This window comes from Cnephaeus nilssonii (assembly GCF_951640355.1).
Source record: "Cnephaeus nilssonii genome assembly, chromosome: 16".
Classification (NCBI taxonomy): Eukaryota; Metazoa; Chordata; class Mammalia; order Chiroptera; family Vespertilionidae; genus Cnephaeus; species Cnephaeus nilssonii.
The window spans coordinates 36627138-36641454 of record NC_137087.1 but is presented as its reverse complement, the minus strand read 5'-3'; the positions used below and the strand labels follow the sequence as shown (position 1 = coordinate 36641454).

Genomic DNA, 14317 nt, shown 5'->3' with positions numbered 1-14317 from the left:
TGATGTTCCTCTCTCTCTCTCTCTCTCTCTCTCTCTCTTTTTCCTTCTCCCTTCCTTTCTGAAATCAATAAAAAAAAACACACACCACTTAGAGTGTGCTTAGTACAGTGCATGGCATATGACAACTCAATAAATATTTGATAATAAGATTTATAATTTTGCTAAATCCAGCTCCATTCCTGAAATTATGCCCAATACTTGGGGTTACTCTGATCATATCTTATCAAATATCTAGGTAGTCACACTCCATCCCTCTTCCCAAAATCATAATTAACTAGAGGCCCGGTGCACAAATTTGTGCACAGGTCAGATTGGGCTGGCCCGCCCCCCATAGGGGCCGATGGGGTGGGGCCAATGAGGAAAGGAGGAGGGACTGTGGGCGGTTGGTGGGCTGGCCCTGCCCCCTGGTCGAACTCCCAGGTGAGGGGACAATTTGCATATTAGCCATTTATTATATAGGACAGGTACTCAAAAAGTATTAGTGACTGACAAGAAGTTTGTTCTTGTGGAGCGAGTTCATTCATGTACACACAGTTATTACTGGTAGTGGCAGCTGCTGATGCTATATTTTTCCATCTCTGTTGACTGAAAAAAATGAGAAACATCAGTGATGAGAGGGAATCATTGATTGGCTGTGTTCTGCACTCCCCCTACAGGAGATGGAGCCCAAAACTCAGGCATCTTCCCTGACCAGGAATTGAACTGACCTCCTGATTCATAGGTTGATGCTCAACCACTGAGCCACACTGGCTGGGCCCAAATCTGCTTTTAAAAAAAAAATATCCTAGGTTACTGGTAATGTTCTATTTCTTGATCAGGTGCATGTTGCACAGGATGTTTATCTGTGCAAAATTCATTGAGCTTTACCCTTAGGATATGTGTACATATCTCTGTGTATATTATTTTTACCAAAAAGTTAGCCAGGAAAAACTCCCTGGGTTAGTCTTATATATATACTGATGCTGGAGAACCCTTGACTTACCTGTCTCCCAAAGAATTGTAAGGACCTAGAGGGCAGTGAAGGCATCTGTTTTAGTGTCTGCAGCATAGTACATACACTTAGTAAATAATTGGCAAATAAATGAATGAATGAACAAAGGGAGAGAAGTGGCTTGTGGGTTTCTTCTTCCCTCACTCTCTTCCAGACATTATTGTTCCTTGCCCCTTCTGGAGCACATGACAGCGCATGCCTCAAAGTTACACCTCTGAAATCCTCCCCGCTTTTGAATAAACCTGTGAGATGCCACCCATCTTCCTCCCTACCACATGTTGGGTGTAACTGATCCAGGGCACCAGCCTGACAAGGGCAGGAGAAAGGAAGCAGGTGGAGAACGTTCTGTCCCCAGGACCAGCACTTCTGCCCTGCTTGGGGCTGAGCCACCTGGCTCGGGCCTTCCTCCCCAGGCCTGGGAATCAAACTGGACAGACTATGTCCTTGGAGATTCTGCATTGCTAAAGCTTTTATTTGCGTCTGTGATGTAAGTAAATGGCTACCTAAACTACTCAGCTTAAATTATGTAGGAATTTGAAAACTATATATTTGAATATTTAGGAGTAGCAATGAAGGTTTGTTGTGGTGGTGTGTTTTTGTTTTTGTTTTGTTTTTAACAATCTTACAGTAGAAAGTGAGACACCCTGGGTGAAATATCACCTGCCGTTTATTCAGTCACAAATAATTGCCAAGAGCTTCCTAGAGATACAATGATGAACAAGAGTCATTAAAGAACAGGAGTCATTAAGGAAACTTGGTGGGGGGAGACATATAATCAAAGAATAATATTTAACTTTTTCATAGTATGTATGATGTGCTGGGCCCTTTTCAGATATATTCATTTCATCACTGTAACAACTCAGTAACGTTATTATTATTATTCCCATTGTAGAGTTAAAACGGATAGAGTCAGGAAGGTAAAGCGAAGGAAGTAGGGAATCTAGTTTTAAGGATCAGGAAGTTCTCTTTAAATATAAGAGACTGAAGCGGAGATCGGAGGATTGAGTTGGAATTCAGGAGGCAAAGAGCTCTGGGGGAAGAGAATTTCAGGCAATGGCAACAGCAAAGAGATAATCATTTGAGGGACTGAAAGGCTGCTTTGTAGAGGGTTTGCTCAGGCTGCCTTGGCTCACTGGAGAGTCAGAGAAAAGTTCAGGGGGTTAGCCCGGGAGGAGCTGCCACGGGCCCTGGCTCTCCCGGTTGCAAGCCTTATGGGGCCCCGTAGGGCTCAGGGGTATACGTGGGGACCTTTGTTTTCCGGGATTTTAAAGGCTGGGCATTTAGGGACCATCAGTAGAATTTTCCTCAGCTCTATGCAGAGGTACCTAAGGAGATTTATTCTCTTAATTTGTCATCCTTGGGTGTGGTTGGCAAATGGCACTAATTGGATTTCTGTTATCTGTCTCTCTGAGTAGGGTGCTTTAAGCTATTCACCCTCCAGTTGGGGAGGAGAAGTGCAAACCATTTCCTCTTGGTTTAGGGAAGATAGGATTTACTAGGTGGCTGCCAACTGCTTTTTAGCTATCTGTCTTAGTTTTCCCATTCCACTGGTCCTGGAATGTTCCTAGCTTCTTACTTCTCTATAGGAAGACTAGAGGCCCAGTGCATGAGAATTCATGCACTGGAGCGGGGGTCCCTCAGCCTGGCCTGCCCCCTTTCACAGTCCGGGAGCCCTCAGGGGCGGGAAGCGATCCGGTGATCAAGGGAAGGTGATGCCCCCATCACACCTCTGCTGCTGCCACTGCTGGCAGCGCAAGCCTCGGCTGGCCCTGGTTACCTGAGCCTTGGGCGGCCCTGGGCAGCTGGGCAGCCAATATCTGAGGCTTGCCTGCGCCTCGGGCTGGCCCTGGGCAGCTGGGGGGCTGAGGGGACTGGGGGACTCCGGAGGCCGGTGCTCGGAGCAGCCAGGCCCACCTGGGGGCGGGTCCGGCCTTGCTTCGTACCTGCTGAGGGGGAAGGGCTTAGGGGACTGGGTGCCACTATTTTGTGACTGTGGACGCCATCATCTTTGAGGGCAGGGCAGTCAATTAGCATAGTCCCTCCTTATTGGCTGTGGGTGCCGCCATCTTTGCGACGGCGTGAGGGTCAATTAGGTGAGGGTCAATTAGGTCATATTCCCTCCTTATTAGATAGGATAACCTAGGTATTTTTCTGTCTTCAAATATGATAAGGTCAGGGAAGCAGAGATAATGAGAAGATTTAGGATTTAGCCCTAGCTTTGCTCTTAATAACCTCAGCCATCTTTCTGTGGCTCCGTTTCCTTATCTGAAAAGAAAATGAGTGGATGGACTGTTGCAGGAGGCGGGAACAGGATTGGGTGTTAGACAAGTGGGATCAGACCATTCCTGGGTTTAGCAACCTCAGTACTTGAGTTCTGGCTAGGAAAGAATTCAGAGCCAAGACTATAAAACATTTATTTGGTAAATCACAGAAGTAGAAAAAGTAATTCCTAGAAGAAATAGGCTTAGGAAACAAGTTATAGAGTTCAAGGAAGGGTCCTGGGAGCTCCGGAGTGAGGAAGCTAATGATAGGGAGCCTGGGGAGAGGGGACAAGGAGAGAAAAGGTTCAGGTTGCTCTCGGGAGTGAGAGCGCACATGGTCCCTGTCCTACAGGTTTTTAAGGGTGGAGATTTTGGGGAAGATCCCAGCGGAAGGTCTCGGTAGAATACTCAGCCGTTTTCCAGGTGTGTCCTTTCAGGGTTGTGGTCTCCTCTGATGGATTGGCTGACACCTGGACATGGGGTCATTATTCAACGAAGTTGGTCCTGAGGTCAGCTCTGGCTGGTTTTACTTTTCTGGGCCTGGAGCAGAAATATAACTGAGGCCTAGATGTTGTCTCTAGGGAGGAAAGGTCAGGGGATCCAAACTGAGTGACCAGCTAAGGGAGGAAAGGTCTCCCTGGGGGTGAGGTCCCACCTTACAATTGTCCTTTGCTAGGCACCCAGGGCTTTCCACCCTGGTGACCGTCTGTAGCTGGCCCGTCATCCTTGCTCTGCTCCTGTCTGTCTAACTGCCTACCACAGGACCAGAGCTCTCAAGTGGGTTCTAAATGTCTGCTTCTAGGTAAGGTTCTGCTGAAGACATTGCCAATCTGGCTGCTGCTAAATGCAGGGAAGCCTCTGACTCCTCCAGGGATTAAGTACAAATAATGGGGAACATCACGCACAATACATCACACAATAAATATGGCTGCGAGCATGGTTTGCTCCAGTTGTTTGAAATGAAGGGTGAACTAATAATAACAATGAAATTAGAATAATGACCTTGAAACCAGACAACTAATGGGTCTGGGCTTCCTGTCACTACTTGAGCCAATTAAGTAGACAGGGTTGGATCATATGTGAGGAATTAAAAAAAAAAAAAAAAATATATATATATATATAATTGATTTCAGAGAGGAAGGGAGAGGGAGATAGAAACATCAATAACGAGAGAGAATCATTGATTGGTTGCCTCCAGCACGCCCCCTTCTGGGGATCGAGCCCACTACCGGGCTTGTGCCCTCGACTGGAATAGAAAGCAGGACCCTTGAGTCCACAGGCCAACGCTTATCCACTGAGCCAAAGGGGCTAGGGCCATACGTGAGGTTTTATTACAATAATGGCAGCCATTTGGGAGAGCAACAGGTCATCCACGAAAATCTACTCTGCACCCCCTACCCCCAATAAACCAACTGCTTATATTGGGTAGAAAGGCAAGGATTACACGGGGAAGTAGGCAAAAGGAAGAAGAATGGGTATGCAAAAGTAATAAAAACGGGTAAAATGGTTACAGATGATAGTTAATGTGGGCCGGGGGTTGCAAAGTGTGGGTGCCTCTGGGAACTCCATTGTTTTGGTAACAAAGTTGTTAAATCTCTCCATAATGATAGGCATTTCTTGGATGACAATGGAAGGCATTCCAAGGTTAACTCCCAGCTCCCAGGGCGTACAACTCCCAGCCATATCAAAATATGCTTTCTTTAATCAGAACAGAACAATCACGGTTAACAGAGCATGTTTAATATTTCTTACAACGATAGCTACTCTCTGCTATTCTATTTCTGGCCCTAACAATCTCTTTTGAGCACTTACTGTGTGACAGATTGTACCAGGTACTTTTAGGTAGATTCAAATGCTGAGGCCTCAGGGATTACACAATTTTGGGAAGATCCTCACCATCCAAATTTGTCCTGCCTACTGAGCATGCCCAGTCCTGTTTCATATGGTCAGGTGTGTTAACTTTAGCAATGATTTCCTTGGGTTCGCTTAGTTAAGTTGAAATTTGGGCCCCGTTTTGACTCCCAAAGTTTAAGGTGTTGACCACCACTTGATGCTGATGCTACCCACCTCATTAAAACACAGGCAACTCCTTCACTCCGCAAACAGCACGACATTGTCTCTCAAAAGTCCTGTCTGGGTGAGGAAAGTGCTTTTTATAGCTGGGGCCGCTTCTGTTTACTGGGTCTCTTCCAGCCCTGGTTAATCCTGCCTACAGCTGTGTCCTTCACTGTCCTTACACTGTATTCCTAGGTTTCCTCCCCGCAAAAGACAACTTCCACGAGACCACGTGGGGCTCGTGTTTGCGCCCGCACTCCCCTCCCTCTCCAAATCAGCCTACCTTTCTAAAAATAATCCTCCCTCCTCCCTCCCCTCAGGCCTGTGAGCAGTCGGATCCCTTAAACACAAACACACTCACAAAGGTTTCAGGGCGGAGGGAACAACGTGAATGACCTTGCAAAGGTATCTAGCCCACAGGCGAAAGGAGTAGCAAACCTGAAACCTCTACAAAACCCAGAATCTAACGTCTGCCCCGCGCACTCCTCCGGAAGCTGCTCGCTGCCCGTGCGCCCGCCTCGCTCGGTCTCTTCTCGGCTCTCTTGGCTACACAAAGCCCAACCCGCCTCTCTCTTCTTTGAAAACCCGGAGAACTTCAGTCCCCATGTTGAGAGTCGTCGGTGGCGGCGGCGGCGGCGGCGGCGGGCAGGACTGGGCATGCTCAGTAGCGGGGACAGGTTTGGGAAGTGAGGAAGCCGCGTTTGAAGTCGCAAGGCCCCGGGATCCGGAGGAGGCGGGCGGCGGGGGCCCCAGCTGGGGTGGCGCTGGGATCCCCGACTCCGTGCCCGGGGAGAGCATGCTGCAGGCCGGCGCTGCTGAGCCCGCGCGCGGGGGGCAGGACGCGGAGGAGCTGGGGGAGAGGGTGGAAGAAGGGGAGGAGCACCCAGCTCGCCATCCCCCGGCGCCGGCTCTGCGGCTGCTGAATCGGAAGCCGCAGGGAGGATCCGGGGAAATAAAGACGTCCGAGAATGACCTCCAGCGAGGCCGCCTGAGGCGGGGCCCGCGCGCCGCCCCGCCAGCCTCCGCAATGGACGAGCTCGGCGGGCAGCCTGAGCTCCCGGCCCTGCACGCCCCGGGAGCCCCCGCGGGCGCCGGCAATGCCGCGGTGAACGGGCTGCTGCACAACGGCTTCCACCCACCGCCCGTCCAGCCGTCGCGTCTCTGCAGCCGGGGCCCTGCGGGTGGAGGCGATGCGGCGCCCTCGCGCCTCCCGCTCCAGCCCGAGCTCCAGCCGCAGCCACCGCCCCCTCAGCACGACTCCCCGGCCAAGAAATGCCGCCTACGGAGGAGGATGGACTCTGGGAAGAAGAACCGGCCGCGTAAGTCCGCTGGGCGGGGAGCGCCGGCGGGAGGCAGGAGGCAGCGCGCGGGGCCAGGCACCCGGGAACGCCAGGGCGCGCGCCCCGTGCGCTCCAGCGCCCGCCGTCGGGGGTTGGGGGTGAGGGGCACTGATCGGAGGGACGCCCCGAACTGATTTTTCCCCCCCAAAGAGCGCTAAGTCCTAAAGCTCGCTGTCTGAGCCTGAGCCTTGCCTGCTTCCACCTGTAGAATGGGCCGATTGGACACGGAGCTTCAGATGCTCCTTGGGTCGCGGCTCTAGGGAAGGCAAAGGCACTGCTCGGCTTTCGGATTTGTCGAAGGAAAATGGCATGCGTGTGAACATCGGATGGGGTCTGGGAGCAAGGGTAGACCTAGAGGGACTGTCGGAGCACCCCTTTCCCTTATCGGAGCTCGTCTGGCTGGGTTTGGCGCTCCAGCAGCCAGCTTGCCCTTTGAATCGTCAAGTAGCAGCCAGCACCTTGGGTCTATTGGTGAGCTCCAGAGCTGGAGGCGTGGAGTTTGACAACCCTCCAAATCACAGCCTATTGAACGCTGTTTTTTTCGCAGCCAATGAAAGGACCTGTTGGGCCAGACACACCCACTGATACCATGTGGGCCGGAACTATGTGGGCCAATGAGGATTGGAGGTGGATTTTTTTTCTTTTTTTTTCCTTAGTGGAAACTAGAGTTGAGGGTTTCTAATGCTAATGTACAGCGCCGAAAGCTGTAACGCACTATTTCACAATCTAAAGCTTGTAGATGTAATGTTAGTTTGCAGAGTACCTTCCCAGCAGGGCGTTCTGGGATGTAAATTTGTGGGTCGAGTTTAGAACTGGTTTTTCCTATCTGAGCCGAACCTCATTCAACTAGTTACATCTTTCTGGGTGTCTTTAATGAAGCTTAAAAATGGCAAAAAACAAAGTAAGTAAGATGCATGCTAAAAAGCTATTGCATTAAAACATGCACCTTTTGCATATAGGTTATTCTGTTATAGGGACATTGCAAGATAAGTGTTGGATTTGTCTGTAAAAGCTTAATATTTGGCAAACAGCTTCAGTTTGTTTCTCTCTGTTGATCCATTTAGACTCTTAGTTTTCTTGCATTCAACTTTGCAAAGTATTTTAACTGACTGTGGGACGTGGTGACTCTGACACTGTGTTTTGTAGGTCTGAAATATTTAGGTTGAAAGTTAGATCTTGTCTGGAACTTTGAAGCCACACAGCAGATTTGGCTGTGGTTGTAAGGAAGACATTTAGCACCTGAATTAATTTCTTTCTTTCTTTCTTTCTTTCTTTCTTTCTTTCTTTCTTTCTTTCTTTCTTTTTATGAGACTTTTTAGGAAATGATTGTGGACTAAATATTGATTACTTTTGTTTTATTAACCTGTTTTATTTCTTTGGAAACCACATTTTAGTTATGTCTCTGATCCACATTAGCAAATAGTATGAGAGTTTGCAATGTAAATAGCTAAAATATAATGAAGAACTGTACTGAGTTTTTGTTTAGTATTGCTAGCTTGAATGATCTATGTTTGAGGATATAACACTTCTTAAAATAATTTGTAGGAATTGAAAATACACTCTTAATAATGGCTTGGAGACAAAGTAAAAATAACCTTGCCTTAACTTGTACTTGCAAATCCACAGGGATTATTATTTTAGAATACAAGAAAATACAACTTTATGTCTCTGTGCTTTGTGTCAAAAAGTAAAGTGGTTTGTATTTTTTTATAAAAATAAACAATGTAGCTTATTTTAAGCTTAGCAACCATATTTACTTAAACTGTTAAAAAAAGGATTCGTCAAAATTAACTTTTTATTCTCCTACCATGTTTTCTTTTCTCAGATTTGAACAAGCATTTCTGAGGTACATTTTACATGTTCTGAGTCACATATGCTGTGTTCACCACCAAAATTTCTTAGTTAAAACTAGGCTTAATTTAATACCTTTATACATTGCCTGTAAACATTCAGGGATCTTCTTATAAAAATATTGCTCAGTCAGTTGATATTTAGATACTCCATGATGAATCTACTGAGAGCTAAGCATATCTCTATTTTCTTGTGTCTGATAGATTTTCTGTGAGCAATTCTTACAAAGAGTATTTAAGAGTATGTTAGTGGTGGAAGCACCAAAACTGGACAAGTAATTTCTACTCACCAGTTTGCAACATCAGACACCTCCTCCTGTCCGAACAACTGTATGTTAAGGACAGTCAGATGATCACTTCTCGGGCAGCCACCTGTAACGCGTGTGTGGGAAGCCGTGTTTCTATTTGGTAATATTTTGGGTTGAATGTGATAACACATTCAAATGCCTAATGTTTAAGAATAATAAATGGAATAAAATAAACAGGTCAGTAGTTTTCAATTATTTACAATATTTCAATCTGAGCCCTCAGTGCAGGGACTATTCACAATCTTGTAATCTAAAAAATCAGACCAGTGGCAGGTTGATTTCACTAAATCAGGAAGGGGGGGGAATATTTATTATATACTGTCTTCATCTAAAGACCATCACTGCACCCTACATTATTCTTGCAAAGCTTTTCCAAAACCTCTTCCTCAAGCTTCCTTGGCTGTTTTACCTGCCTCTGCTGCTTAGCAGCTATGTGACCTCAAGTTACCAGCACTCATCCTGCCATGCTGGGCTTGGCTAGGTAATCTCCAAGCGCTGTTTCTTGTACCTTCAAAATGCTATGCTACTTTTTGCCCCAGCTGGTTTGGCTCAGAGGATAGAGCTTCGGCCTGCAGACTGAAGGGTCCCAGGTTCAATTTTAGTCAAGGGCACATGCCTGGATTGCGGGCTGGATCCCCAGTAGGGGTGTTGCAGGAGGCGTCCGATCAATGATTCTCTCTCATCACTGATGTTTCTTTTCTTTTCTTTTTTTTTAAAAAATATATTTTATTGATTTTTTACAGAGAGGAAGGGAGAGTGATAGAGAGCCAGAAACATCAATGAGAGAGAAACATCGATCAGCTGCCTCCTGCACACTCCCCACTGGGGATGTGCCCGCAACCAAGGTACATGCCCCTGACCGGAATCGAACCTGGGACCCTTCAGTCCCCAGGCTGATGCTCTATCCACTGAACCAAACCGACCAGGGCTCATCACTGATGTTTCTATCTCTCTCTCCCTCTCTGAAATAAATAGAAATATATTTAAAAAAATACTATGATACTTTGGACCTGACTTCTGCACTAGCTGTGCCCTCTGCCACATACATGCCTTAGTATTTCATTATGCCTTTTTTTAAAATATATATATTTTATTGATTTTTTTACAGAGAGGAAAGGAGAGGGATAGAGAGTTAGAAATATCGATGAGAGAGAAACATCGATCAGCTGCCTCCTGCACACCCCCTACTGGGGATGTGCCCGCAACCAAGGTACATGCCCTTGACTGGAATCGAACCTGGGACCCTTGAGTCCGCAGGCCGACGCTCTATCCACTGAGTCAAACCGGTTTCGGCTCATTATGCCTTTTTTGCCTTGTGCCAGTTGTTTTATGCTATTTGTCTTATCTCCCCAATTAAGATGGAAGAGTGATTATAGATAATATATGTTTTTGTCTTATTCCTTGCACATGAATGTTTGATTGATGTCACACCGGAAAAGATATAAGTGGCATCACCACCTCATTGAGGTAGCTGTTGCCATCTCTGCGATAGACTTTGGCAAAGTCCTTCAGTAGAGTTTCCATATGGTGTCAGTAGGGAGATTCCTTCGGTCTGCTGGGTGCCCTGATTGTTTGAAAATTATATATAAATAGCACCTTATGGAGGCAGCTCACTTCCCAAATATTTTGAAATGAATGATAGATAGTCCTAATAGGGTGCAACAAGTGCCTAATGTCGTATTGTAAATGGTGTAGTCATTCGAACCCCAGAGGGCTTGAGTTTGAATTGCAGCTGGATGACCAGGAGCCTGTAATTTAACTTCTGGGCTTCAGTTTTAGTATCGGTAGGACGGAGATCATCATACTACTTCATTGGGTTGATGTGAGGATTGACTATGAAGAACGTAGATTCCTGCTTGATACATAGCAGTCATTCGGTAACTGCCAACTGTCTTCACCACCATGCAGAACACTGTCCACCATTAATCCACAGGACAAGAAAATCGAGCTGACAGACAACCTCAGACTGACTTTCTTAGTTTTTAAAAAAAGGCCTGGCCCTGGCCGGTTTGGCTCAGTGGTTGGAGCATTGGCCCTCAGACCGAAGGGCTGTGGGTTTGGTTCCTGGACAAAGGCGCGTACTTGGGTTGCAGGCTCCATGCTCCCGTTCTGGAGCGTATGTGGGAGGTAAACAATTGAAGTGTCTTTCTCAAATCAATGTTTCTCTTTTTCCTCTTCCCTCCTTCCCTTCCCCTCTCTAAAAATCAATGAAAAAGAAAGGCCTAGGATAAAAAAAGACCACAAAGTTGTTTGATTAGGTGTAACACTTGTAGTCGCATAATTACCTTATTTTACCCCCCGCCCCTTCAATTAGATAATACAAAAATATACCCCAAAAGCAGGAAAACGTACCCACGGTCCCATCATTCAAAGAAAACATCAGCTTAAAATATGCCACATCTGAAAGGTAGTACTAAAATGACATTTGGATTACTCTTTTTAGCATTGAAACGTCATTTTTAATGTTTTTATTGTTTTCTCAATAGTCCGTTATATGAGCATACCATAACTTGCTTAGCCTGTCGCGTAGCTTTAGGCTGCAGCTAGAGTCTGGCATGACTAGTGCTACAGCACCACCTTTGTACATAACGCTTTCTACCCGGTAAGTTATTTTTGATAAAATTGGTTGATATGTGTGTACTTTTTGGAGGAGGAACAGAAATGGCACAAAGTAGTATATAGAAGTTGCCTTGAAATCCTGGATATTTTAGACCCCAAGGACAGTGCTAGATAAGCCCCACTGGAGGACAGAGGAGAAAATTGTAAAGGAGAGAACGGTTTGAGTCACTGAACACTATGCTACAGAAAGACCAGTATTTGGGCATCATCGGGAGGCTGGAGGATGTGAGCTGCCTTCCTCCTTCCCAGGACATTGGAACAGGCTGGAATAAGTGCTGGATCAGTGTGGTGGCCTCCCGGAGGGGAAGTTCTGACTTCTCAGATCATCCAGGTAAACACTAGCAGAAAATAGGTGAGAGTTCATTATGGACAAACAAATAAACCCAGATCTGTAACCGTTTTAGTGAGCCACCGTTGTGAGAGTACAAGGCTTCAATTTTCTAAAAATCGGGACATTTAGCTTTGGCTTCCCACTGCCTCTGAATCTGGCTAATTAGAAAAAGCAGGGTGAAAGAGATATTGGTAGAATTTTGTAGTTGACTCTGCATCCAGTGTGGATACATGTGTATTAAAAAAAATAATCAGTGATTCTAGATGGATGGGAAGCATTGCAAATTTCAGAACAAAAGGGCGACATGGAAAGCAGGAGCCTACTCCATAGCGTTGCTACCTTCTGGGATGTGGTCAGATTCCCACGTTTGTCCATGAAGTTTGTCCAGTGCACATTTGAACTGAAGACTAAGAATTTAAGGCTCAAGCAGTCAGGTATCAGGATCTGGTGGACATATGAATACCACTTTCCCCCAAAAGATCAGCGAGTGGATTTCAACATTAATACAAAGCATATTTTGTTTGGCACAGTAATCGAAGATGGAGAGAGTGCTGTTAATTTTTAACACGTGGGACATTTAGCAAGTCAATAAAACAAAATACATCACGGTTTCAGAGACAAAATTAGTAGGGAAACAAAGGAGTACTGGTTTTAATGGACAGGTTTTTGGTTTTCTTTTTGTGTGTGTGTAATAGCATGCCTTTTAATTGTGTGTGTGTGTTTTAATACTGACCAATTACCATGAAACTAAAAATACATCAAGGTTTGACTTCTGTTATATTTAATTACACGTGCTTTAGCTTCCATTTGTAAGCCAGTGTTCACCCTGGGATGACAACATTCTGAATCGGATATGGGAACTGTTCAGTGTGCCCAACGTGGTTCGCAGAATTTCTAAGTAGACCTTTTCTCTAGATCGTGCAGGTGTCAAGCTTGGTATCTCATTACTCAATTTATGACGTCTTTAGATGCTTAGAGTTGGCTAATCATGTGCATGCACGTGTGTGTGTGTGTGTCTGTGTTTTTCCTTGGAAAGAAGTAGATGATTCAAAGGGTTAAGGAAATTTTATTTTTAGAGGCAGTTACATCAAAATGGTCTAGACCTCCACAGATTTCTTTATAGTTTGGAAGGAGGATGGAAAAACGTAGGACAATAGTGGGTACCTACAGTAGTCGCGTTGGTTGACTGAGTAATTCGAGTAGCTTTTATTGAGCAACAGCTATGTGCTATTGTTCTGTATGTTTTTACACTCTTCATTTGACAGATGGGGAAAGGGAGGCACAGAGAAGTGAAGAAACTTGCCCTAACCCCGTAGTTAGTGAATCGCAGGGTCAAAATTCAAACCCAAGTCTTAACTCCATTGCCAGCTAGCTGACATTCTTTTCTGCCACAATAAGCCTATTGCATATTTATGTCGGGGGGAAAAAGAAGTATGTTATGTAAAACTTTCAGAAAAGTTAAGTGTATTCAATTTTTACACCTTTGGCAAAAAGCTCATCTATGTGCTTGTAGAAGTAACAGCATCAGACACTCCTAACACCCTGTGAGAGAGGTATTGCTGTAGATTGAATGTGTGTATGTCCCCCAAAATCCATATACTGACATCCTGACCACAGGTGATGGCATTAAGAGGTAGGGCCTTTAGGAGGTGATTATTGGGTTATGATGTTTGAACCTTATGATTGGGATTAGTGTCCTTGTAAAAGAGACTGCGGAGAGCTAGCCAACCCTTTCTGCCAGGTGAGGTTGCAGCAAAGACAGTAATATAGGAAAGGGCCCTAATCAGTCACCAAATCTGCCAGTACCTGATCTTGGATTCCAGAACTGTGAGAAATAATTTGTTCATAAGCTCCCAGTGTATGGTATTTCTGTTGGAGTAAGACAGGTACTATCGAGATCCTCCTTTACAGGGGAAGAAACGGAGGGAGGGCCCAAGTACTCTGGGTAAAACCATCTAAGTTCAGATTTTGACTCTGTTGGGCCACTGGACCACTCAGGATTCTAGTGGGTTTCAAAGAAGTGTGGACAGTTTCTGGAGTGGAGCCTTCTAGACCTTTGGAGCCATCAGATCCTCATTTTACTCATTATTAACAGTGTGAAATTCTTAACTTCTTAGAAGCTTGCTTTGAATAGAGATAACGGTGCCTATTTTTTTTTTTTTTAATCAGTTGTGAGGACCAATTGTAGTAAACATAAATAAAGTGTATAGTAGAATGCCTGGACCCTGGTACGTGCTTAGTAAAAGATATTTTACTACTAATACTAGCTACTATTAATAAAGGGCATTTAATATTAATCATTTAATATTAATATTAATGCTGTTAGGCACAGAGGCTTTTAAACGTTCTGAAACCTCAGGATTTCTGTGAACCCATCTTGTTCCAACTGAGATCTGTTTGGGGACTGGGTTTCAGGGTATGCTCCAACTTGAGCTGACATCACCCGAATGGAAGCTCCCCTAATTCCCTCTGACATTTCTAGAAGGACACCCGACCTGTGTCACAAGTCTTGACCTCATTGTCACTTTCATAGATTTCCTCATATCAGCTGCTGAGACCGGG

General features: G+C 45.5%; 1 protein-coding gene across 1 annotated transcript in view; it reads left to right on the top strand.

The window, feature by feature from the left end:
- Window positions 1–5674: 5674 nt before the first annotated feature.
- Window positions 5675–14317, top strand: part of PANK1 (pantothenate kinase 1) — a 48777-nt gene continuing 40134 nt past the window's right edge. The window contains exon 1 of the mRNA XM_079794254.1: window positions 5675–6626. Coding sequence (XP_079650380.1) covers window positions 5912–6626 — 715 coding nt within the window. The 5' untranslated portion in view covers window positions 5675–5911. The remainder of the gene's footprint in view (window positions 6627–14317) is intronic.